Source organism: Megalops cyprinoides, chromosome 18 (genome assembly GCF_013368585.1).
Source record: "Megalops cyprinoides isolate fMegCyp1 chromosome 18, fMegCyp1.pri, whole genome shotgun sequence".
NCBI classification, from domain to species: Eukaryota; Metazoa; Chordata; class Actinopteri; order Elopiformes; family Megalopidae; genus Megalops; species Megalops cyprinoides.
In genome coordinates, this window is record NC_050600.1 from 7,702,711 (window position 1) to 7,728,385 (window position 25,675).

At 48.9% G+C, this 25,675-nt stretch overlaps 1 protein-coding gene across 7 annotated transcripts in view; it reads right to left on the bottom strand.

Moving 5' to 3' along the window:
• clcn3 (chloride channel 3) overlaps nucleotides 1–25,675 on the bottom strand; it is a 37,235-nt gene that overhangs the window by 4,082 nt on the left and 7,478 nt on the right. For 4 of the 7 annotated variants that reach the window (XM_036550940.1, XM_036550938.1, XM_036550936.1 and 1 more), the window contains 10 exons: nucleotides 11,749–11,909; nucleotides 9,991–10,090; nucleotides 9,032–9,219; nucleotides 8,458–8,580; nucleotides 5,407–5,613; nucleotides 4,906–4,986; nucleotides 4,217–4,762; nucleotides 3,353–3,539; nucleotides 1,837–2,235; nucleotides 608–824 (listed from right to left, as the gene is read on the bottom strand). In XM_036550940.1, coding sequence (XP_036406833.1) covers nucleotides 608–824; nucleotides 1,837–2,235; nucleotides 3,353–3,539; nucleotides 4,217–4,762; nucleotides 4,906–4,986; nucleotides 5,407–5,613; nucleotides 8,458–8,580; nucleotides 9,032–9,219; nucleotides 9,991–10,090; nucleotides 11,749–11,895 — 2,195 coding nt within the window. In that variant the 5' untranslated portion in view covers nucleotides 11,896–11,909. Of the gene's footprint in view, nucleotides 1–607; nucleotides 825–1,836; nucleotides 2,236–3,352; nucleotides 3,540–4,216; nucleotides 4,763–4,905; nucleotides 4,987–5,406; nucleotides 5,614–8,457; nucleotides 8,581–9,031; nucleotides 9,220–9,990; nucleotides 10,091–11,748; nucleotides 11,910–19,704; nucleotides 19,971–21,871; nucleotides 21,931–25,675 lie in introns of those variants that run through there. The other 3 variants (XM_036550942.1, XM_036550937.1, XM_036550941.1) reach the window with 2 other exon arrangements.

Genomic DNA, 25,675 nt, shown 5'->3' on the forward strand with positions numbered 1-25,675 from the left:
AATAATTTCAGCGCAAACAGGAAGTGCGCAGAGTGCAAAAAAATGCCCTTTCTCCGTTTCACATGACTTTACCAAAAAAAAAAACTTACAAAAAAGACGAAAAACTTGTGACGATTCCCCAGAAGGAAATCAGCTCTACAGTCACACTTCTGTTGGGGGGGGGGGCAACAATGACAGAAATTTTGGGGCGCTCTTCGCGTGTCAAAGTGAATGACATTCACATTACTGCCACCTAACAGCTACTGCCACGGGACATACCGCACATTTAAGATCACATCATACGAGCCTGGAGCTGTGAGCCCCCTGCAGGGGTGTGGTGTGGTATGTCACAGTAACCAGCTGTAGCCATGCGTGTTACAGGGACTCAGCTCTCTGGCGGCATTCCGCTACCATGGGGCTGTTCCCCACTCAGCAGACGAGAGCGGTCAAACAGGCGTGGAGGGGGGCGACGGGGGGGGGGGTGGTGACCGTTGGGAGTGTTAGTACAGGTCAGAGGAGTTCAGGACGAGGGCCTCCTCGACACCTGATCTCCCCCTGCTAAAAAAAAAAAAAAAAAATAGCAGCCGCACTCATTTGCACGATCCGCCACCAGGGAGCGCCCTCTTACCCGTTGTGAGTGACCAGGCACTGGCGTAGGCCCAGCTTGCGGAAGATGTCCACCACGATCTCCATGGGGGTGTGGTCGGTGACGGTGAAGGGGCTCATGTCCAGAATGCTGCGCAGTTTGAGGGGCCGGGGGCTGTCCGCCGGGAGGGTGGGTGCGTGCTGGGTGAAGTAGACCCGGGAGTTCCGCATGATGCCCTCCTGCTTACGCCTCGCGTTCTCTGCACGGGGGGGGCAGAGAGAGGGAGAGAGGAGGAGAGAGGGAGAGAGGGGGGAGAGACAGGGGAGGGACAGAGAGAGAACATGAGAGGGAGAGAGAGGGAGCGAGAGAGACAGAGAGGAAGGGGGAGAATGAGAGAGTGAGAAAGAGGGAGCCAGGGAGAGAGGGAGGGAGATTTGTGGTTTTCTCTTCTTTCCGATAGTCTTTTGATGTGAAGGAGGACACCTTTATTCCACTCCCTGGCCTGATATGCCAAGTTCACTTTGAACCAGAGCAGCAACAGCTGTCCTTTCATGAAAACACACACTGGGGTTTGAGAGCCCAGAAGAGATAAGAGCTGCAGTCACACAGAGGGAGGGAGAGAGAGCACGAGGAAGAAAATCAGAGATAAAACATAAAGAAAAGAAAAGCAGGGGAAAGTGAGATAGAGAGGAAGGGAGGAGGGAGAAGAGGAACCTTCTATTCCTGCTTAGGCAATACTGCACACTGTGAGATACGGCCAACAAAGCACATTCTTACATCTCTGTAGGAGAGACCAAGTTCCAGAGAGCGAGAGACAAAGCCAGAGTGGAGAGGGAGCAAGGGGTGGAGGATACAGAGAGAGAGGGAGGCAGTATGGCGTAGCTGTAAGGAGCAGGGCTCCAAATCAAAAGGCTGCTGGGTCAATTCCCCGCTGGGGCACTGCTGTTGTACCCTTAGGCAAGGTACTTAACCCCCAACTGCCTCAGTAAATATCCAGCTGTTTGAATGGGTGAAACTGTAACCTATGTAAGTTGCTCTGGATAAGAGTGTCTGCTAAATGACAGTACTGTAAGGCAATGTTATATGAAAGCAATGTGTAACGACAGGCAGACGGAGTATGCATTTTTTGAAGTTTTGATACATTTTCTGGATGTTGATTCATACAAAACAGCGCTTTGATCCCACAGAAACCACATCAGTGCAGCCCCTTTTGTAATTTATATTTGTGGGTGACAGGAGGAAGAGGAAGAGGAGAGAGAGGCCTTCCTCACCGATGGCGATGGTGATGTCCCTGCGCAGTGCGAAGCCCACCAGCCGCTGCGACTCCTTGGAGACGATGACAGGGAAGCCGTTGTAGCTGGTCTCGTTGATGATGTTCTGCAGGTCCTCCACCGTCAGGTCGTCCTGGGTGAGCACAGCCAGCGGCGGGTCGTTCTGCCGCGGCCGCATCACCTCTGACGCCAGCGTGGTGTGCGTGAACTCCTCCTTGGCATCCAGGAACGGGTAGCCGTTGAGGCGGATGTGCGCCTCGTAGATGCCCTCGCGGCCAAAGGCGTCGCCCACCCACTTGCTGGTCATGACGGCGGCCATCAGCGGGACGATGTACTCCAGCCCGCCCGTCAGCTCGAACACGATCACCACCAGCGACACGGTCATCCGCGTCACCCCGCCTGCCGAAGAGGAGAGGCCGTATGGCCTGTCAGCACTGGGACCGGCATCCCGCTGCCTACACCCATCACTCCCTCAAAGAGCAAAAGCACTGCTTCTGCTTTTCATTACCTGCTTACTCTGTCTCTAACACTTTCACACTCACTCTTCTGTCTTTCCCTTTTATTCCCCATATCGCCCTCTGCTAGCATGTACCGCTTCTTGTTGAGTAGTACAGGAAACCGCTGGTTTATCTTTGATTATAACCCAATATGCTACCTCTGGGTCTGCTTCGTACTCTGTGAAACAAATCGTCTAGTAGGTCTCTTCCTAGCAGATGGTCAGATCTACTTTTACACATTCCAATTCCACTACTTCTATCCATTCAGCTCTCACTTTTCTCAATTCCCACACATTACCTGCATATATATATATATATATATATATATCTTCCATTATGAGGGACGGAAAATCACAGGGAGGCAATAGACAGGAAAAGCAGGACTGACTGAGAGCACCATCTAAACCTTGGGGGGAAACGACATTGTGATATATTTATTGTGAGGTACTGTGTCCTATCTTTGGGGGAGCAGTATGTTGTCATATTTACACTGCGCAATCAGTATATGACAGCGTTTCCCAAACCTCTCCTGGAGGACCCCTTGTTCTGCATGTTTTAGATCTCTCCCTGCTCCAACTGATTCAAATGATCAACTCGTTATGAACTCCTGAAGCTGCTTAATAACAAACTGATCATTTGAATCAGCTGTGTTGGAGCAGGGAGAGATGTAAAACATGCAGGACAGGGGGCCCTCCAGGAGAGGCTTGGGAAACGCCGTCATATACTGATTGCGCAGTGTAGCATAGTGATAAAGCAGCCGTACTTGTAACCGAAAGGGTTCCGGTTCGATTCCCCACTTAACCTCCAGTTGCCTCAGTAAATATCCTCCAATTGCCTCAGTAAATATCCAGCTGTATAAATGAATATTAAAACACATAAAAACTGTGGACAAAAGCATCTGCTACATGCCAATAATGTAATAATAATGTAATTTATTGTGAGGTACAGTGCCCTATCTTTGGGGGGCGGTCCAGTGTCATATCTTCAGGGATGCGATGTCAGGCCTAAGGACGGCTCACCCAGACAGGCAGCGGCTCCCACCATGGCGTACAGGCCGGGCGTGATGCAGTCCGCCCCCACCTCGCACCACTCCTTAAACAGGAACCAGTCGTGGTGGTAGTAGGCCAGCTGCTCCACGGCGATGCCCACGATGCGGCCGGCGATGGCCCCGATGGCCATGCTGGGGATGAACAGGCCCGACGGGACCTGGGGGGGGGAGCAGAAGGACGCGGCTTTAAACGCGGGATCGGAGCTCATATACAGGAGGCAAGGGGAGGGGGGGGGATCGGAGCTCATATACAGGAGGCAAGGGGGGGGCATGCATCTCACAAAGGAGAGTCTGGAGAGTGATAAGGGTAGAGATGGGGTGGCAGTGTAACATAGTGGTAAAGAGCAGGACTTGTAACCAAAAGATAGCTGGTTTGATTCCCCGCTGCTGCTGTATCCTTGAGCAAAGTACTTAACCCAGAACTGCCTCAGTAAAGTTCCATTCACTCTGGGTAAGAGAATCTGCTAAATAATAATGTAACTATTTTATGCCTTTTTGGAAAGCATGCACAAAAATTATTTTATGCCTTTTTGGAGAGAATATAGTAAAATTTAAGCTCAGTTTCTAACAGCAAGGTATGAAAAAAAGATAAAAGTCCCTTTCAGACTATAAAAATTCAGAAATTATATCAATATCATTTCCATGTACAGGTATCATTTTTTTTCCATTTCAGACATCTCTAGCATCACAAATACAAACTCCTATAACTGAACCACCACACACAGTGAACTGGCGATATGATTGGTGGGTCAAACAGTAAGACTGGTTCAGTCAGTGACAGCAGGTGAGGCAGCTCCGCCCGTTTCGAGGGGGGGGGGGGGATTCTCACGCCCACCTTGAGCCCAAAGGTAAAGATGGTCATGATGATCTTGAAGATGAGTGCCAGGCAGAGCTGCCACATGGCGGAGTAGACGCCGGGCCCAGCAGGCCGCTCGGGCGTGTCCGAGAAGGCCGTGCTGCCGTTCATCTGGTTGCGGTACTGGCAGAGCTGGGAGGACTCCAGCGGGCCGCAGTCGGTGAACAGCTCCTTGATCAGCTCGCTGGTGTTCTGCCGCGTGTAGGGGTTGGGGAAGGCCACGATGGCGGTGATGGCGGCCACGGCGATCACCTCCAGCACTGGGTACTTCCCGAAGCGCGTGGACTTGCGGCGTCGGCACCAGGCGATGTTGGCCCGGATGAAGAAGGCGCCCCATAGGCCCCCGAAAACGCCCAGCAGGATGAAGGGGAAGAGCTCGAACAGGTACCAGGGGGTGTGGTACTCCACGTAGAACAGCACCAGCCGGCTGTTGCCAAATGGGTTGATGGAACGCAGCACGAAGGCGGCCACCAGGGCGGCGAAGAAGGACCGCCACAGCGTCTTCAGGGGGAAGTAGTAGCTCACCTGCGGACGGACGCGGTGTTAGTGGCGGGGCCGGTGGCTCTGACACACACACACGCACACACACACACACACACACACACACACACAAAGGCTTTAAGTGAATAAAGCGGGCACACACAATGACCTGACTTAAGGAAACATACCTCTTCCAGGCTAAAGAGCACTCCTCCGATAGGAGCACCGAAAGCCACAGACACTCCGGCCGCTGATGCTGCAGACAGCACCTGTACAGAGCACACAGGTAATAGCCAATCAGCGCTGCTGCCCTGTAGCTACACTGGCTCCTAATGTGACCAGAGCACAGACAGTTATCTGTACTGCTATGCTGCAAATATACTGGCCCCTAACCTGACCAGAGCACAGATAATTAATCAGCACCTTTACACTGCAGTTATACATGAGAGAATGAACACCCAGAAGCAGAGGTCCTGAACAACTGTCTTTTTAATATTTATACATGATATTTAAATGTTCATCTGTGCATACAGGAGATGTAAAATAGCCTGACAGGTCAACACCAACAGGTCAACAAAGTACTAACCCCCCAAAAACACCTCCTCTTTCTGGTAACCCTGAACAGGCATGCACCCGGGAAGCCATAGCCGGACAGCGCCCCCCGCAGCAGGGACGGTGCGGTACGTTACCTCTCTCTTCTTGGCCTCGTTCTTGCTGTACTTGGGGAAGAGGTAGGAGAAGATGTTGCCACAGCAGCAAGCCACATGCACCAGCGGACCCTCCTTGCCCAGGCTGAGGCCAGACGCCACCGCCAGCACCAGCGTGATGGTCTTTATCATCAGGGTCCACTTGCCCAGGTAGCCGCGGATGATGAAGCCGCTCAGGATGGTCTTTATCTGGGGGAGGGGGGGGGGGGGACAGGGTCGCTGCCGTCAGCACACACACAGGGGGCTCTGGGTTTCCCTCTAACCAATTCCACACCTTTCAGCTTTCACGTTTCTGATCCCTGCATATAGAAGCGCTGCAGCCAATTCAGAGCATTAACTCACTAGCTGCGACTACAATCTTCCATTATAAGGGACAGAAAAGCACAGAGACACAAAAGGCAGGAACAGCAAGGAGGCCTGACAGAGAGCACCCTCTAAACTCAGTACATTGGGGGGACAGTACATTGTGGTATTTATTGGGCAGTAGAGTGAACTGTCTTTGTGGTGCAGTACATTGTCATATATTTAGAGACGGTCCAGTGTCCTATCTTTGGGGTGCAGTACATTGTCATATATTTAGGGACGGTCCAGTGTCCTATCTTTGGGGTGCAGTACACTGTCTGCAGTACCTCTAACCTCGCTCTGGCTTGCCTCGGGGACTGACTGGGAAACACTACTTCACTGATTTGGTACTGGATTGTTTTCTGTATTATAACAGCACAGGTAATTAATCAGCACTGCTACCCTGCAGCTATATAGGAGAGAACCAACACCCAGAAGCAGAGGCCATGAACAACTGTCCTTTTTATAATTATACAAAAAATTTAAAGTTTCATCTTTGTATACAGGGGAAGTAAAATAGCATACGCAAAGCAAAGCTGTGTACGGATTGGGGGCTGTGATATTGAAATATTCTATGGCAAAATCAAATACTTGAATAATTAAAATTAATAATTAAAACTATTTTCTTCTAAGTGCTGCACAAAGCTCTTGTTCTGTGAGAACAATGACTGACAAGATATCACTCACAATAGTATCAATGAATCATCTGACATTTTATGCAGAGTTCTTCATGAATGTTGATGAGACAGTAATGTTTTAGTCATTAACAAGCAATTTAAATCACAAGCATTAGATTAGTGATCTCATGGTCTCACTTCATCTGTGGATATTTGATTTTTCAGATACTGCTGTCTTCATTACTACAGATTAGCAAATGCTGCCTTTCATGTCCCGGCCAGCTGTGTTTTATTTTGCTTTGGTACTAATACAGCACTAATTTCCTCTTGATCAATGGCCTCTGCTAATTACACACACACACACACACACACACACACACACACAGACACACATACACATACACACACTTACTTTCCGGGAGAACAAAGGAATTGTTATTACTGGTGTAATTCCGGACTTTTGGAATATTCAGGAAACAAAAAATACTAAAAAATGTATAGCACGTACCCAGTAATCATCAGAAAAGGTGAGTCTGCTAAAAAATGTATAGGACGTACCCAATAATCATCAGAAAAGGTGAGCCTGCGATTATTAGTGACTTAAACACTGCAAAGCCACCTGCATTGCAGTAGTGCTCATTGATCCAATCCACACAAACCTCATGTGCAGCCATTTTGGCTCTAGACCGTGAGCCGTGACTAAGTGAATTGAGCTCAGCGCCACAGGTCCCGGATACCTTTCACTACCCTGAGCGGCAGCGACAATACTGAAAAAAATACTGAAAAAAAACAGCGTCAAAATACTGAACAAGTCTGACATTACAGGCTTGCCCTTTCAGTTTCTGAGCCAAGAATACTACAAGAATAATGTTTGTTTTTTTTCCCCCTTCTGTAACATTTTTCAGTTCCTTGTTGTACCAGAGCTTTGTTTGCTCAGCGAGTTTCTTTGAGCCAAACATAGCAATAGGTTCAGAGTTCAGCTGCGAGCTCAGTGGCAATGATGTCCACTACAGTGTGCCGTCTTCCATCCTCGATCCTCTACGGCTTTCCGCTCTCACAGCCGTAACACTCTTCGCTAAGTAACAAGACCAACCCACGAGCGTGCCTTCGGCTGTAAACAGAGTAATGGCAGCACTGCCCTCAGAACATGAAGCAGAGATCAAGCTGCCGTGTCTTTAAGCAACAAGCAGGGTGGGGTACAACCAACACCGAAAGCTACCAGGAGACAACTGCAGTCGCAGCTGCACTGCTGTTTTGAGAGAGATCAGGCTCATTCACAATCATATGGTAAACAGACTTTTAGCATCACAGTGCTCCTGTGACCACTGTAAGCAGCAAGCAGAAGTGTTCCAGTATGTGTGTTCCGGAATTTCAGCGATCACGGTGTTCCTTCCGAATGGGCCATTCAGCATACAGAAAACATACGTACATCTGTACATCACACGTGTACATCATACATCACATGCTAGAGGTGTAGCCATTGTAATAATAAGTATGTGCTGCCTTTACATCCTAGCCTAATCTAGATAACCACAGGGATGGGTAACAGCGCATGCTTCAGTTATAGAGTACAGTCCCACTGGACTGGACCACAGACATTTTATTCCCATCAACCCTTGCAGGCATTACATCATCTCAAGGGGCTTTAAAGAGCGTATCAGGTTTAGCCTGAGAGCATGAGATTGCTTTATTAACACTTTGGATGTTCCTGTGAGGAGAGGGTGTCCAAAGGAAATTACATTTTAGGAAAGACAGCTATATCATATAACATTGACATAATGAATTTAACTGAAAATTAAACATTTACCAGTGTTCTTAGGCCCACAGATTTACAGGAAGCTTCCTCATGGTGTTCAAAAAATAATGGCATGTTCCTGCGTTAGGTGAGTGTGTGAAATTTTTCTGCCTCCACCTTATTCAGGCAGCACAAAGAAACACAGAGCAGGAGGAAGTTGCTCTCCGAAAAATATTCCCAATGTTTAAAATGAGGGCTGGCCATTCCCCACCTCCCCCTCTTTGTGGCCCCTTTGTGGCAGTTTTCCGCGGCCCTGGTTACCACGGCAATGCCTCTTACCTCTGGAATCCCGGAGCCGCAGGCGTAGGGCGCGAACACCTTGACCAGACACACGGCAAGGAAGGCGAAGGCCAGGGCCCAGTAGGTGTACATGAAGTAGTTCATTATGTAGGAGCCAGGACCCTGCAAACAAGGGAGGAAGAGCACCGCGTGTCAGAGGGCATTCTGCTACTGTCCCAATCTGGCCAAACGCCAAAGAGGCCAGTGTTCAGGAGACAGGATTGTTTGTGTTAGGTAATGTGGTGCTGACAGGACTGGCTGTGTTAGGTAATGTGGTACTGACAGGACTGGCTGTGTTAGGTATTGTGGTACTGACAGCACTAGCTGTGTTAGGTAATGTGGTACTGACAGGACTGGCTGTGTTAGGTAATGTGATACTGGTAGGGTGCTGGCAGGACTGGTTGTGTTAGGTAACGTGGTGCTGGTTGGGTACTGAAAGCGCTAGCTGTGATAGGTAATGTGGTACTGACTGGACTGGCTGTGTTAGGTAATGTGGTACTGACAGCAGTAGCTGTGTTAGGCAATGTGGTACTGGTAGGGGAGGGTACAGACTGGACATGGGTCCTGTTCTTACCTCAGCCTGTCCAAGAATGAGCTCTGCCCAGGTCTTCCACTGCGGACACTTGTCCCGCTCGGCAAAGGTGGTCTCATTGGACCCCCAACAGCACTGCTCGTGGTTAAACCACATGGCACTGAGACACACGCCCTCTTTCAGGTCGTTCATCCAGTCGGCTGCGATGTCGATCAGACCCGCAAGGGCACCTGGTGACAGGAGAGGGGAGGGGCAGGGAGTGTGAGAATCATGGGGTTAGTCTCACTTAACCCAGAGCCAGAGAACCAGGTCATGGGGTAGTCTCGCTTTAACCCAGAACCAGAGATCCAGGCCAGGGGTTAGTCTCACTTAACCCAGAACCAGAGATCCAGGCCAGGGGTTAGTCTCACTTAACCCAGAACCAGAGATCCAGGCCAGGGGCCAGTCTCGCTTCAACCATAACCAGAGGCCCACAGTGTGGAGAACCTGTAACATGCTGTACAGTGTGCCTGTGAATTCACTCTAACACACTTCTCCGACATCAGAGAGCTCTCATTAGAGCACTAAGGAGCGTGGAATTATTTTGTAATGCAAGAACGACCTAAATTCACAATTTGCAGTTAACTACCAAAACAGCAGGGTTATACAATGAATTTAAGAATGACTAGAGCACTAGCACTCTGGCTCCATGAGAGTCAATTTATGACCCCAGGCCTAGATTCATTTAAGAACATTAAACGATTAAACACAGAAATATGCAAAAATAAGAGAAACGTTCTACAGCCAAACATCTTTGTTCATGATGTTCCTTTGTTCATGTTCCAAGATACTGACCTTGGAGTAAAGCAGTGAGGGTTCAGTGTACTTGCTTGTCATCTACACCTTTGTTTAACTCACTTTTTCTACACTATACTGAGAGGAGATGTTGGAGCAGTATTCTCTGTATGATGTTAGTGACACTGGGAGCTTCCAGAGGGGGTGTTGCAGCAGTATGTTCTCACCTGATGCAAGCCCAGTAAGTGTCACCACCAGCCAGCCAGACCAGGCATCGTACAGACTCTTCGTGAACTCCCACGCTGACTCCTTCTTCTTACTGTTTATCTGAGGATAGAGAGAACTTTTACACACAGCAGGCAGGCACATCAATGCCACCCAGGGGTTTGATTACATTTAGAAACAACTCACAAATTATAAAGAAGTGATTTAATAGCGTATAATTAACTTCAGGCTTGTCATCATTCCCACGCTTGGGGACAGGAACAGAAATACCCTTCAACACTTACAATTCTCTTATGGGGGCGTTTTTTTATTTCCAGCTTTTTTTTCTTTTTTTTTTTTTTTAAATCAACTGAACAAACTTAGCAGAAGCGTGTGAATGAATACCGAACGCTCAGAGCGCTTCACAGCTACATGGTGGGCTGGTATCATATGTGAGTAAGCTCTTTTTAGAAGTCTGAGTGTGAGAGAAAGCGCAGCTCGTGCCTTTTGAAGTAGCTGCCCCAGAGGTGTGAAGCCTGATTCTGGAATGGCATCTCTCTGAGAGCGGATCTGAGCCTTCGCGCAAGGACCGTTACCCATGATCCACTGCCAGCCGCGACCGCAGCCCAAAACTCCCGTCCTGTTAAGACCCACCGCTGAACTTCCTGCTCCGCAGGCATGAGGAGCCCAATACTCGGGCAGCCTGCTTATAATATTGTTCGAAAGCATGAGGAAGGTCACATACATATTGCTTTACCTGTCTCAAAAACCCGCATGTCAGCATTACTGACAGGGTTTCATGAGCCACGGACTTTCACAGATATACAAATAATGACATGAATTAAATCCCGAGAGACAAAACTTGAGAAGATGGGTCCCCTGTACTTATGTGTGCTTCTATGACAGCTGAATTTGAGAGAATTGGGAATGCTTGCTAAAGTCAGTAAGCACTACAGAGTGTTTTGCGAAGTTCTAAGATTCAGAAAGAAAAACAGAACTGACGAAACAAAATACACAGAAAAAAACTTCAATGTCTGATTAAAGGACAGATACCGTTAGCTTAACAGAAAGGCTGACTTTAATGTCACGCTGAAGTAGAAATATGTAAATTTCGAATTATGAGGTAAAAAATGCAGCGAGCTCTCAGAGGTAAAACAAAGGTCGCGCATTAAAGCAAAATTCATGAGCCGACGGCTGCAGGCACCGAGGGGCAGACTGCTACGCAAGCCCCGCGGCAAGGCAACACAAGCAGCGCTTTCTGCGTGTGTGCGGGCCAGCTTCACACAGCATCACAAGACATGTGCTGGCACACAGTGCGACCCCAGCGTCTCCACATGGCGTAGTCACATGAGAACCACAACACCAGTGCAATCAACCACATGAATGCCTGCTCACAGGGTACGTTTGGAGAAGGATTTTAGGCTACATTATTTTTGTGGGTGGAGATGCGCACTGTATCAAATTTGTGGAAATGCTCAGTTAGAAGAACAGTAGGAAAAACCAGGAGAAGCGAGGGGAAGTATAAGCTATGAAAGGTCACATCTGTCGCCAGGATAAAAGTTCTTCTTAAGAGTACTAGGTGATTATTGAAATATTTCTGCTCTACATCACTCCATCCGTTGTTCTGTGTGGGTTCTTCCCAGGCCCGGCCTCACAGTGGTTACTTGATCTAAGTTCTGCTGCTCTGCCCAGATCAGCTTAGCTTGGCCTAAGCTTGGTCTAGCCTGGTCTGGCCTGGTTCAGCCTGGCTTGGCCGTGCTCCGATGGTGCTGCTCTCATACCTTGCGGTGGCGCTCCCGGTCCTTGCATTTCTCCCGCACCCAATCGATGGTGTGGAAGTCATCGTAGGTGCCCACCCCAGGGATGGGCTCGTCCAGCAGGTCCAGCAGGTGGGTGGAGCTGCTGGCCGCGTTGCCCCCATTGGACATGACGTAGTTAGACCCTGCAGAGAGGAGAGGCACCCGGACAGCATGAGGGAAAAAGCACACGTTACATTTTCTCTCAAAAAAACCTCATACAGGCCAGCTTGCGGTTCAGCACTTGCACTTCACTCCACTGCACAACGCCTTGTTATAAAGTGCATAGATTTTAACATGGGCTATGTGGGCCAGATATGTGCCAATGTTTGACCAAACAACCTACCAGTGAAGAGCGAGTGTCCCAAAGTTCAGGTACATTACAATGCTTGTCCTTAACATAAAGGCAACTGCCTGAGAGTCCTGACATATCAAATCACTGACAGGATGCCACTAATTCTCAAGCTTGTCTTTGACTGGAATGCATTCAAATCTTGTGCATTGATGCACACACTTTATACTAACACAAACCTGAGCAGCTACTGATGTGGCTGGAGTGTGGCTCTATTTACAACAAAGTATGATTGATAACATGAATCTCTCTTCACGGTCCCAAAAAAACACAGGCCAAATGGTAGCAGTGATCAAGTGATGCCAGATACGTGATAAGGTGTGAAACCTGCTCAGAACCAGAACCTGAACCAGAACCAGAACTAGGACCAGGACTAGGACTGGAGCCAGGATTAGAGCCAGAACCAAGCCAAGCTCCAGTGTCATGGAGCAGGAGCAGCGGGCAGCAGACTGCAGTGACCTGTTCCTGAGACACACAGCGAGACGTAGCGATACGCAGTTGAGACACAGTCTACTGAGCAGCGGTGGTGCTCTTCCTACCCTCTCCCCCGTGAAGCCTCGGCTCAAACGCAGGCCGTTCCTCAGCCTTCGGCTCTGCCAACTGGGTTAGTAGTAGCTCTGCTTCTCCTCTGGGAAGAGGAGGTTACTGTAAAATCAAAAAGCAAGCTCTTCTGCGCTAGCAACTGTTTCCATTGTACAATCAAACAATGTTTTCTGCTGCATGGGGAGAAAAAAAAAATCATTGTCCCATTATCGCTAACAGATGATCACCTCATGAGACAATAAGAACTAATAAGAACACGCAGCTGTGATATACTACACAGAGGTCTCTTCTTATTGGAGCGAATGAACCAGCAGGCCTCTAGCTGTCTGCTGAACTGAGAACAGCCGTTGAAATTGCCCTTACCGAAGGAAATCGGATGCTGAGGTTACTGTAACTACTCCACAGTAAATCAAGTAGGCCGTATCAGCTTTTCTCTCTCGCCAGCACTTTCAGGGCACTAGCAGGAGGCCTACGGAAAGCGTCCCTCCATGTTTCACCGGTTTTACAAAAAGACTCAACGCTGAATGGAGCTCCACAGCCAGTGCTCTGATATGGACATGTACTGGTACAGCCCACTTTTCACATTTAAAACTCACACATGAGCACTCACATTACGTCAAGCCTTGAAAAAGGATACCAAAATCCAGGACGCTCTGAACAAAGGACACTAAAAATCCTCCAATCACAAGCACCGAGCAAAGGATACTGAAATCTTCCAATCATCAACCCCTGAATAAAGGATTCTAAAACTCTCCAATCAAGCAAGCAATGAAAAAGGAATTCTAAAATTCTCAAGTCAAGACATATTAAAAAAAAAAAAAAAAATCCTGGAATTCCCCAATCAGGAGACACTAAACAATGGAAACCCATCAGGGGAAAAAGAAAACCTCAGTAAGAACAGAACATAAAACAATCTGTCAGCCTGCCCAGATACAGCACAACCAAACAATTTACTCTGGTCACCAAGCGTGGATAATGGCCTTCCTCTCGAGCAGCTCTGCAGTGGTTCTGCACAGAATCACGCCAGACCACAATCAATTGACTCAGGGATTGTGCAGGGAGTGACGAAGCGTCTCTTCAGCACAGGTGCCTGCAGCCCTACACAACCACTGCAGCACAGCGGTGGTGCTGGGCTTGGTCTGCCATTGGACACACCTGATTAGGACAATGGGAAACATGCATTCAAAGACATTTTGATCTAAAGACTTAAATGCTTAAATGCTTGAAATTTGTTGATTAGACAAATATAAATAGTGACGTTGATGCCAATGTATGAATTTCTTTCCAAAAAAATAGTATTTTTAAAAATATTTTTTGCTACTTTGAAGAATAAAAAATATAAGATTTGAGTTTTGATTTGTTTAACATTTTTTGGTCACAGCATAATCCCATTTGTGTTATTTCATAGTTTTGAAGTCTTTACTATTATTCTAAAATGTGGAAAATAGTAAAAATAAGAAAAATCCCTTCTACGAGTATGTGAGTCCAAACATTCGACTGCTCCTATACATCTTTATGAGGATTGCATCACACATACAGTGTGTTGCGATGTTACTCGGGTACAAAAACACATCTGCCAATGTCCAGTGCACATTACACTTTACAAGAAGGGAAAAAAAAAACATAGAACTATTCATATGCAAGGTAATACATTCTCAGATCTATACCACTGCCTGGCAAAGAGTTTGCAGTATGATTTGGGTTTGCAAAATGACAGCCAAAATAAAATGAGTCTGACCACCCTGAAGAAATGACCAATATTTCTGGTTAATATCCCACAGCCTAATATCACATCCTACTCACATCCTGTTTTCTTGAAAAGCACTTGGTTATACATTAAATGCCTCCTGTTTAAGGCACAACAACATGGCCATCCTGCACTCTCACAGGGATTATATGAGGAATGTGGGGAAGAAGTAATGCTCCAACAGCCAGGGATCAACTCTGCTCGTGACATCTGTGTACACAACCTCGCATCACCTGTCCCTCTCTCTCTCTCTCTCTCTCTCTCTCTCTCTCTCTCACACACACGCACGCACGTCCATACACATACACTTATCAAGAAGGACCTGGAAGGACCCCTCCCTACAGTTTACATATTAGTCTTTGTGCAGTTAGGTATTTGGTATCCTGATATTCACAAAGCCACATAGTACATAAATCAGGGTCTCTCTGGGAGTTACTAAGCTCAGGCGTAGTACATAAATCACAGACTCTCTGGGACTTTCAGGCTTAGTACCGGATTAAGCAGGAAATCTTCACTTCCAGTTTGCGCCAATGGTTCAAAGGTCAACCCAACACCAGCTTCAACAGCACATTACATGACAGCAATTACAGCGCGCTCCATGACCTACCCGCTTGGCACCTGGGAAGGTGTGTATTGTTTACATTTCTCAAATCTTCCACTCAACATGACTGAATATTTACTGAAGCACTTCAGGTTAATTACCCCGCTCAAGGGCACCTCAGCGGTGCCCCACCCGGGGACAAAACTTGCAACCTCTAGACTGCGAGCCCTGCTCCTTCAGCGCCACACCACACTGCCAGCTGAACCTGGCCCCCGGGCCACCGCTCAGAGTCACCTGTCCGCATCACCTGAAGAGACACCTGACCGCTGTGGTGCGCACAGACTCTCACACTACAGAAAGAAAGAAGCCTCCCACACAAAACTACAACATGGAAATTTAACAGAAAGGAGTACTTTTCCTCCCCGTCCTCAAGCTTTTCTCCTCATTAGCCTGTGCGGGAGAAACGGGACCTCTGCTTCTGCTGAGTCATAATCTCAACAAAGAGCAAGAGAGGCCTGCAGCCCTTTCACTCTGAAAACAAGATGGCCGCACCGAGTGTGTACAGGGGCGAGTGTCAAAGAAAGAGACACAGGGAGAAAAGAATATACATTGCTACTTGGCTCAAAGACACTATACTACTCACACCCGTGAGTGTCAAAGGCGCCAGAAAGAGACTAACATTAACCAGGTACACAACTGGGGATCACAGTCTTGTCATTGATCAAGGACTGGTTGCGCCAAGGAGAACAGGCTGTGTAACCACTATAGCCTGGGAGAGGTTGAGGCAAAGATGGGGGCAAAACTAAAGCTTTGCATTCAAAGGCTGTTTTGTCATGCAAATAGAGCAGTTTTAACCTGCACTTGACATTGCAAGGGGAGAGACAGAGAGAAGCGAGTGAGAGAGAGCGAACATCTCAGGTCAGTGTCCTGCCGTATTAAGTTAAAGACACACAAATGTCATTTGGGTGTACTGAATGAATCAATTTACTGACCTGTTTCATAAGACTGCACTGTAAGCACGTCTGAATGATTTGGTAAATGGGTGAAATAACGGGATTTAATGCTTAATGTGATTAAGGTGCATTGGGGGTTATTAAAATTAAACCGAACAGAACAAGGAGTCATTGCGAAAGGGCGTGCTCATACGCTGTCAGAGGGTACACGAAATATCTGAAAAATGAAAAAGAAACTGAAAGCAACAGATTTACACGACAGAACATCCTTATGTCTTACTAGCAGTCAATCAATCAAGCCAGAAACTACATTTTGATTTCCATGTGGAGCGGGGGGGGGGGGGGGTGGGGGGGGGGGGACAAATTGCTCTTCCCATTAGTAGCCAAGCTGCAAATACTAGAGGGGGTCTCACAGCTAATAAATTCAGTCATCAAAGTTAATAAACTCATTCAGAATCACTGGCCACTGAACTACATGGAATACGGTCCCCATGGTCCTAAAAGACAATATACAGGAGCAGCCCAGGAGTGCGCTCTCTCTAGCCCAATCTCTCAATCTTTCCAGTAATGCCTATCAGAACGTTCCCATCAGGATTCTAGTTCTGTTCCCTGTATGAGAACGAAACCTCACTGCACATGAGAATATGACGCAGAGCATCCTAAAAGTCCAGCATTACAGTCGCACAGCAGGACCAGCCAGTATGACTGGAATGACGAAAAACCTAAAAACTTAATGCAAGGAAACTGAAAATAAAATAATAAAAAATAAACAGGTTGTACAACTAAATATACAATGTACGCAAATATCCCTGACCACACTGAGTTTTGACTGGTATACAATTATAATTGCTATGTCCAGCACATAGCAATCTATTCCACAAGGTATGTGTACAAGATTTGTTGATTTTCAGGGACTTCATCTCCTGTTCGATCAGGTTATTTCCGCTTATGCCAGTTTGCTAACCTGGGGTGGTGACTGTGTGAGCACACAGCTCTAAGTCTCACACTCAATAAACAGACAAACTTGAATCCTCTCTGAAAGCCTTGAACGTTGAGCAGCAGTGACGGCAAAACTGGGTCATCAGCTCTGCTCTATCTGCCTAAAACGCAGAGGAAAAAAACAAGCTTGCTTGATTCTCCGTACTATGACAAATTCCAGTATCCCAACGCATGCTGTATTCTGAAAGGCACGTCAATGATTATTCTTTCCCAGCAGAAGCAGACATATGCTGAAGCATGAACAGCACTGCGAACGCTATCAACGGGGCGGCAGTGTAGCATAGCGGTTAAGGAGCAGGACTCGTGATCGAAAGGTTGCTGGTTCAATTCCCCGTTAGGGCACTTCTGCTGTTCCCTTGGGCAAGGTACTTAACCCACAATTGTCATATATTGACAATGTCATATTAGTTAATATGTGGGATTAGTGGGATATTTCTATAGGCTTGCGAGTTTATGCTGCGCCTCATATCTCCGCGTTGAACACGCATACCATACTCCAGGTCTGTCAATCTGCGTGACAGTGCAGTTTTTTCTTAAACAGAAACTCGCCCCAGCGCAGGCTACAGGAAACAGGCATATTCCTTGTGCACGGAGGTGACCATGTAAAACAACGTTGTCTTTAAACTGCGTGTGGTGTGTAAATCGCCCTGTGCTGGCTGGGTGATGATTCATCGGAGCTGACAGGCCTCCAGGCTCCAGATTCACACAGGCCACAGAGCGCCGGCTATGTCACCGGCTTTAGGCTGCTCCCCGCTTCTGAAATCTGTGGCTGGGACTTGTGACCTCAGATTGACTGTTCAAAGAGGGGGAAATCACCCTGGGCAGGGACCGGACTGAGCTGATAATATTCAGCTCGGATCCAGAGAGACAAAATAGAGAGAGAGAGAGAGAGAGAGAGAGAGCAAAAGAGAGAGAGAGAGAGAGAGAGAGACAGAGAGAGCAAAGAGAAAGCCAGAGTGGGGGAGAGAGGGAGAGACCAACGATTCAGGCAACAGGGAGACCACTGCAGACGATTTGGACAGGCAGGACGCCGTCAGACGGAAAATACCCAGCGCGCTAACAAAGCAGACAGCCGCAGCTGCACATTTGCGATCCCGCCGCCTGCGTGTGCGGCTCGGACGGGCGCACGCGTTTCCCGTGGCGGCCCTGCGCAGGCCCTGCATCGAGCCGCGGCCCCGTGTGAGCCGCTCGGTGTGACGGCTTAGCGCACAGCGGCTTACCGTGCATTATTCCAAATAAAGGGAGCTCAGGACCTGCCTCCCCCTCCCTCCCCCACCCCCGTCCACCTAGCCGCTGAATGAACATGTGACCCAAATGCGCGGTGCGTCCGTGGCCCCAGAGAACACAGGGTCCCTCTGATCCTGCCGGGGGCCCATTGTCCGGGCTCAGTCGCCGTGGGAAACCACGCGGCCCCGCAGCTGCGGCACAATTACGCCGTCTCGGGGGGGGGGGGTTGTTACGAAATGTTTCCGTGCCGCTCAGCTCCCAGCTGGAAAGAGAGATGCACGCACAAGAGGCCCTCACACTGCTCCGTCACTACACTGCTTATTACAACACAGCAGCTCCACAGCACAGCTCTCTCAATTTTTACATATCCATCGTTATTAAACGTCCATCTATCGTTTATCCGATATTTGTCATTATTAAATGAGCTGTAGTGGACCCATGGCAGAGAAGCAGCAGCAAGCGTTTGCGTTTCGGAACACCACACTTGCGCTGCGTTAGAGCCGGAGAGCACGCAGCCTCAAAGTAGGCTACTGAAGGCTTCGGGGGCGATTGCACAATGCGACGCCGCATGTTAGCGCAGACTCACGCACCCCGATCAGGGGATCAGAGCGGCAGAGCCAAAGCCCAGGCCACGCAGAGTGGATTTTATCCGCTTTTTCAGGGGGTCGGCCAAACAAACGCTCCTGAGCTGTTCTCCCACAGCGAGCTAACAACACTCAAACCCTTTTTTTTTTTTTTTGCTGCCGTTGTTACTGTTTCTTATATAAATGGAGGAGCTTGGGTAGGAGGAATCCTCAGGCCTGCGGTATGTGGCGTGAGGAGAATCGGGGGATCTGCAGGGAGGCAGAGCTGAAACGGGGGGTTGAGAGGTGAGAGAGTGCAGCCTGGGAAACTATTTGGAGGTGAAACCGAAAGCCGGGCCCCTTCTGACACTCCCGGACGAGCGGCGTCTCGGGCTAAGACGCGGGTCAAAGTCTTCTCTACGGGGCCTGATCTTTAAACAGCGTCTACAGCGCAAACCACAGGTGGCATCTCAGGGATCCGCTCAACAGGTTTTTCCTGTAGGAATGCGCCGGACTGGGGACCAGCACAGACGGAGGCAGGAAGGCCTTCTTACAGAGAGAGAGAGAGAGAGAGAGGGAGAGGGAGAGGGAGAGGGAGAGAGACCTCAGCTGCTAATCTGTCCCCTGAGAAAAGACAGCAAGCGGCGCCTGCCACCGACCTGGCACCCCCCCTCCCCCTCCCCCCCCCCCCAGCTCGGTCTACGCACCCGAAAAAAAACCTGCAACGACCGGGTCCGCAGCAGACCGAGGTTAATCATCGACAACCGGCGTGACAACCGCGGGAAGGTAGGGGAGGGGAGATAACATCGCCAGGGAAACAGGGGGAAAAGGGGGATTGCGACTGTGTTCGCCACGCCGTTACCCCTCCGGGCTGCTCTGCGTGTGCTGAGCCAGCGGCCGCTGCAGCAGCGCTGAGCGCGCAGGCAGCCAGGCGGCGGAGCGGGGGGAAGGAGCCGAGCGGACGGAGGAAAGGAGAAGGAAAGGAAAAAGACAACGGCAAAGGGAGCGCCTCGTACCTCTTTTAGGGATCTCCTGCAGGGGAATCTCGTCCCCTCCCCCGTCGTAGGGCAAGTAGGGGTCAGCGGACATTTCCACGGTGACGGCGGCGGTTGTTAAGGGGGCTGAGCTCACGGTGCGGCGGCTGCTGCTGCTCCTTTATCAGCGCTAGCGGAGGGGAGGGAAGCTGCCATGTTTGCCAGCCATCCAGAGACTCCGTGCGTGTGCGCGTGTCTGTGTGTGTGTCTGTGTGAGTGTGTGTGTGTGAGCACGCGCGCGCACTGTGCACCGTGCGCTGGGAGGGACTGCCTCACTGCAGCAGCTGACAGCGAGGGGATAATGATGTCACCACAGGAAAGACGATCGCAGGCAGGCCCGGTTGCTAGGGGCGACAATCTAGCCTGACTGGATGAGCGCACAATGGCAGATCGGGGGCTGGCCGCGGCAGCGGGCCGCCCGGAGCAGCTATGGAGCGCGGCGGCTATTCTTAGGAAGGCTGATAATGCAGCACTCTGGCGGAACGGCTCTTTCATCTGAAGAAAACAAGCGGCCACCTCTTACCTCTTACAGATTTTGCTGGTCTAAACCAATGTATTTAAGAAGAAGAACAACAACAACAACAATAAAACACAGAATGCATTCAGAAAAATACAAAGGTAGGAGAGGAAAAGGATTTAAAAATATCTCATGGCAAGCCCTGTAATGATCCTACAAATCCTGGAATCCAGTCTGAGGACATTTTACATACTGTTCCAGTCCTTCACACCTGCTGCTGCAGGTTCATTTTAGAAAAAGAGCCCCACACCTCACGCAGATGCAACACACTATACTAAACAAGCCGTCATTACTGGCAGCCTGTTAATGTGGCGATACAGAGTTCCTGTGCATATGAATTAGAATTGGAATCTGATTCAAATGTAGAAACAGCTGACCAGCACCTGTCTGATTAGAGCACAGTGTCCTGGACTGGTTTGAATCCATGGCACAGCAGTTGTAAAACATATTTGCCTGGTGCCTGGTGCCTGGTGCAGCAGGTTAATTTCATAATTCTGTAATTCACATTGTACTGCACGCTGTCATACTGAAATATGATCACATACACAGACCGTGCCTGTGCACCTTTTTACACAAGCTGAATGCAGCCCAGGTGTCATGTACAGACTCAGTGCAGTCTAGTACACAACCTGAGTGTACCCCAGATGCCCTATACAGCCTTATTGCAGCCCTTTGATTCAGTGTATAGACTTCCATGCCTCCCAAATCAACAGATGGTTTTCACAGGGTTTTAAAAATAAAACACTCACAGTCCCTCATAGTCAACAGTCACCACAGTCAAGCAGCTTGATTTCTGTCGTGGCACTTTCTGCCCTACCACCACATTACTGTCATTTAGCAAACTCTCTTATCCAGAGCAACTTCCATGGGTTACCATTTTACATATTATCCATTTACACAGCTGGATATTTGCTAAGGCAATTCTGGGTTAAGTATCTTGCCCAAGGGTACAACGGCAGTGCCCCAGTGAGGAACTGAACCGGCAACCTTATGAGCGGTTATGAGCTCTGCTCCTTAACCACTATTCCACACGGCCGCCCGCCAGTGTGAGAATCCATCATTAGCCTTGCACATAAACACACACCCGCCCCAAAATTACATACCCTATGCCTCTCCCCGGTGGGAAAAAAACTGAGGCGCAGTTATCATAAATAAACCAACACGTGTGAACTCTGGTTTGGGACCTCTGACAGCGCAGTACGGTAAAACGAGCTCCGAGCTCATCAATCACTGAGCAGAAATAAGCTGAGCAGGAACCAGGGGGTTTGTGCGGAACTGAAATAAAGGAGCAGCAAAGTAAACATTCTATGGAACATGCCATTATGACACGCAGGCAATACATTGAGATCAGACAGGAAATACTTTGGGATTTTCACACAGAGCGACAACCATTTCTTGTTTGATCTTTGAATTTTATTTCAAGAGCTCCACTCAACATACTAATCAGTCAAATGCTTTTGTGTCAGTATGCACTACTTCCAGCTACTGCTAACTACTACTGCTAACAACCGCTACTGCTAACTACTACTGCTAACAACCACTACTGCTAACTAATCTTCCGCTGATGGGAATGTGTGTCTATTGTGGGCAGATTTGAGAGGAGCTTTCATACACTCATAGTGCCTATCCTACCTTCCAGCACCGCTGCTGTTGCCAGGATACGGTACAGGACCAAATGATGTCACCCATCTACTCCTCCCCGGGCTGCTGGCGACTGAACGAACGCCAGCAGCTTCTTGCCACAGCTCCACGGCTGCAGGATGAGGTGGTGACGGCAGTAATCCTCAAATCGGCGGCCCGCTGCAGCTCCGAGAGATAAAGCCCCGCTGAGCTCCCCTCCGCGGTGCTGGGCTCCGACACCGAGGGGTGAAACCGTACACCGGCGCGGGCGCACGTGGGGCGGCCAGAGGGGGGCACGTAAAAATAGCAGCAAGTCACACACACATACACGCACACACAACCTTGGCCTCAGAGGCGTCAGCTTCCCAAACAGCCCCCAGCGCAGTCAAACTCTGCCCGGCCTGGCTACTCAGCCGCAGGCTGTCAAACCGGTTCACTTTAACAACCCGTTTCTTCTGGGGCCGACGGAAGGAAACCGCCTGGAGAGAGGCGATGGGCCGCTCCAGTCCTGAAAGCCTTGTGTCAGAGGGAGGGGAATTTCCCCTCCTCTGTTGCCTCCCCTGCTGTACCACGTGGAAACCTGTTGCTATATGAAAGAAGACCCCACAACATGCCGGTTTTGGGCTCTTCCAGATCTGGAACTCTCCAGAAAAACACCTGTTTTCATTACACAGCTGAGCGTTTAGTGGGATCCAAAGCAAACTGGTACGCAAATAGTGATCCTGGATGAGCTCTACTGCCTTCCTTATGTGGAATAACTACCTCTGGGCACCCCTCCCTTCCAGGTACTGCTCTTTCCCCCTCTGTTACTCCTATTGGGTGTGAGAGTCATGTGACCCAGGGAACAAACATCTGAAGTCATAAAGGGTGTTCAAAGTGAGATTCCGTGCCCTTGTCCCACTTTCAAAGTCAAAGCAGGTGAGCTGTACGCCTTCATAACAGCACATGGGGACCAGACCTTACAACAGTGTAAAGAGGGACTATACAAACGTATACTAACATCCTAAAAAAGCTCAGTCAGCTGGAAATATATATTCATACATACATTTGAAAACAGGGGATTTCAGTAACCATATGTGTACATACCCATTCCTTCACTGCTATTAGCTTAAACTTTCTGTGTGGATGACAAGTTCTAATGATCCAGACAATTTGCTGTTAGACTAACAGAAATGCGCACATTCACTGTGCTGCTGACTAGCTTCTTTAGCGATAGCGGGTGACTGGGGCATTCTGTGAGAAAGCCGTCTGACTTGCACATGGCCTTCTCAAATGTCCCTGAAAGTTTACCCACCTTTATCCTGCCAAGGTGTGTCCTCAGACACATTTCCAAACTTACACCTGAAGTCACTTTTGAGCAAAGTAGCTATCTTTTGCCTTGACTACCTGCTCTGTAACAATAAAGGAATAATACGGCTGTGCCCGTCTACAGAATGCAGGAGGTCAGAATAAGAGGGGCTAATGCAGGTGTCCCTGGAAAATCTACTCAATATGTGCTTATAAAACAATCTCATCATTACTGTACTCTAACAAATGTTATAGGTTGAAGTCAATGACTGCAACTAAGATAAAACATCCCTACCTATCAGAGCGGAGAGCTTTGTCAGGAGATAATGTAGTGAATGTGGTACTCAACTGTTTAGCTTGTGGGTTACTTAATTCTGGCAAAACTTGAAAACCAACTGATATGAGTTCTACATGCTTGATTTTTTCAGTCCCCTAGTCTGGGTAACTGTGGCAGGGTCACACAGAGAAGGGGCGTTACTTCAAAATAAGAGCCTATCATTTCAGGGCTCGGAACAAAGCATCACTGAATTTCACAGATTCATCGTGAATCTTCTTCTCACAGAAATCGGAGACACGGAGCTAAGGGGACAGCCCCTCTGACAGACGTCACAGAGCGCAGCAGACTCTGCAGGGCGGGGCAGTCCTCCAGAGCCAGACGTCCCCCCCCCGCAGGACCTCCGCCTCACATCTGTCCCCCAGCCGCTACCAGATGGGTGCGAAATCCCAGTTCCCCACAGGAACGCCGCCAGCAGAGGCTGACCGGCCCCTCGGCTGCCACTTCCTCCTACTGTCAGCTCTGAGCACAGCTGGAACCGCCTCAGCATGCCACACATTCGTGCTTCACTTACAGTGCAACAGAATACCTGTGACAGAAATGCTAGCCAGACCCAAAATCAGGAAATGTTTTTTTTTGAGACAGCACTGTCAGATTTTGCTTCACAGAGCGTCCGAAACGGAAAGCTCATGAGGGCTTAAAGGCGGACCCAGCACTCCTATGCGGTAGCAGAGGAGTCAAGCAAACACCCTTACCCACATACACAGCAGCAGTGTCGAGTAGTGCTTAGGGAACTGGGCTTGCTACCAAAAGGTCAGAGGTTACAGGTCCTGACTGGGACACTGCTACTGAGCCAAAGGCATTTAAACAGATCCGCTTCAGTGGGTATGTGATGCAGGATGTAAAATGCCGTGTCAGTCCCCCCAGACACAGGTGTCTGCTAAGCCGATAAATAATAGATAAAAGACAACTCCAGTCATGTACTTCCTCAGCAGTGCTGACACACGGGTTCATATCCATGACCCACCTGTCGCTCTGCTTGGAACGGGACGCTCCTCCCCTTCCTGCAATGCTGGACACTTCCTCCGCAGGGAGGAAGCACAGACAGAGCCTCCTTCACCCTCGTCTCACTTATCAGCCGAGGGCCAGGCCTGCCCCACGCAGCACACGCCTTACATACCGTCAGCTTCTCTGAGATAAATATGTACGGATGCAGGGTGGAGTGCCGGTCTTTTCCCACTTTTCCCTGCGGTGTAGCATAGCGGCTTGTTACCTTGTTACCACAAGGTTGCCAGTTCGATTCCCCACTGGGGCACTGCTGTTGTACCCTTGGGCAAGGTAATTAACCCAGAACTGCCTCAGTAAATATCCAGCTGTATAAATGGATAAGTGTAACTTACTGTATGTAAGTTGCTTTGGAAGCGTCTGTTAAATGACAATAACGTAATGTAGCTTCCAAGTCCTGTCACTGAAGTATTTCCCCTGGACGTGAGAAGGAAGGGGATGTTCCGCCTGTGAAGAAGGAACATGCCTCACACTCTCCTTCAGCACGTGGTCCCACAACACCCTGCTACACTCCCCCTGAATGTCAATGTAGCACAGAACTGAATTATCAGCCTGTTCTCACACCCTCTGCCCCTCACACAAGCCTCTACACAAATATACCATAGAAAAAAAAATTACACTCAAAGCAGAAGCATCATCAGCATTCACAGAGCAGTACTGATGGCTATGTGCCTGTACTTTTTCTAATGTGCACTCATTAGCGCTGCTGCCCCCACAGAGAACGTCCATCTGGGTTAAAGTGCTTGGAAACAATGAATCCGTCGCTACGCCCTTTGCTTAGAAACCTGCAAGCATTATTGGTGCACCAGAGGGAAATTTCCTGATGACAGCAGTGTAACCCGACCCCCTCCCAGAGAGAGAACAAAGGCCCCGTCTCTCTGTGTGTTCAATAAAACACAACGGGCTTAATAACATGCTGCCCACAACAACAGCCTCACATTTCTCATGAATTATGAACGCTGCAGGTGGAACACACCTGACTATTAGGACCATTTGTTCATTCTCTGCATCATGAGGCACTACTCCATTTCAATCTCAGTGTACAGGCCAAGGCTGACAATAACATATGACACGAACTGCATGGGAATGTACGGTGTTACAATGATATGCATTTTGGAAGTACTGTACACTAACATTACAGTATACTCGATTTGAGCATGTATGGCATTACAACAATATGCTCATTAGAA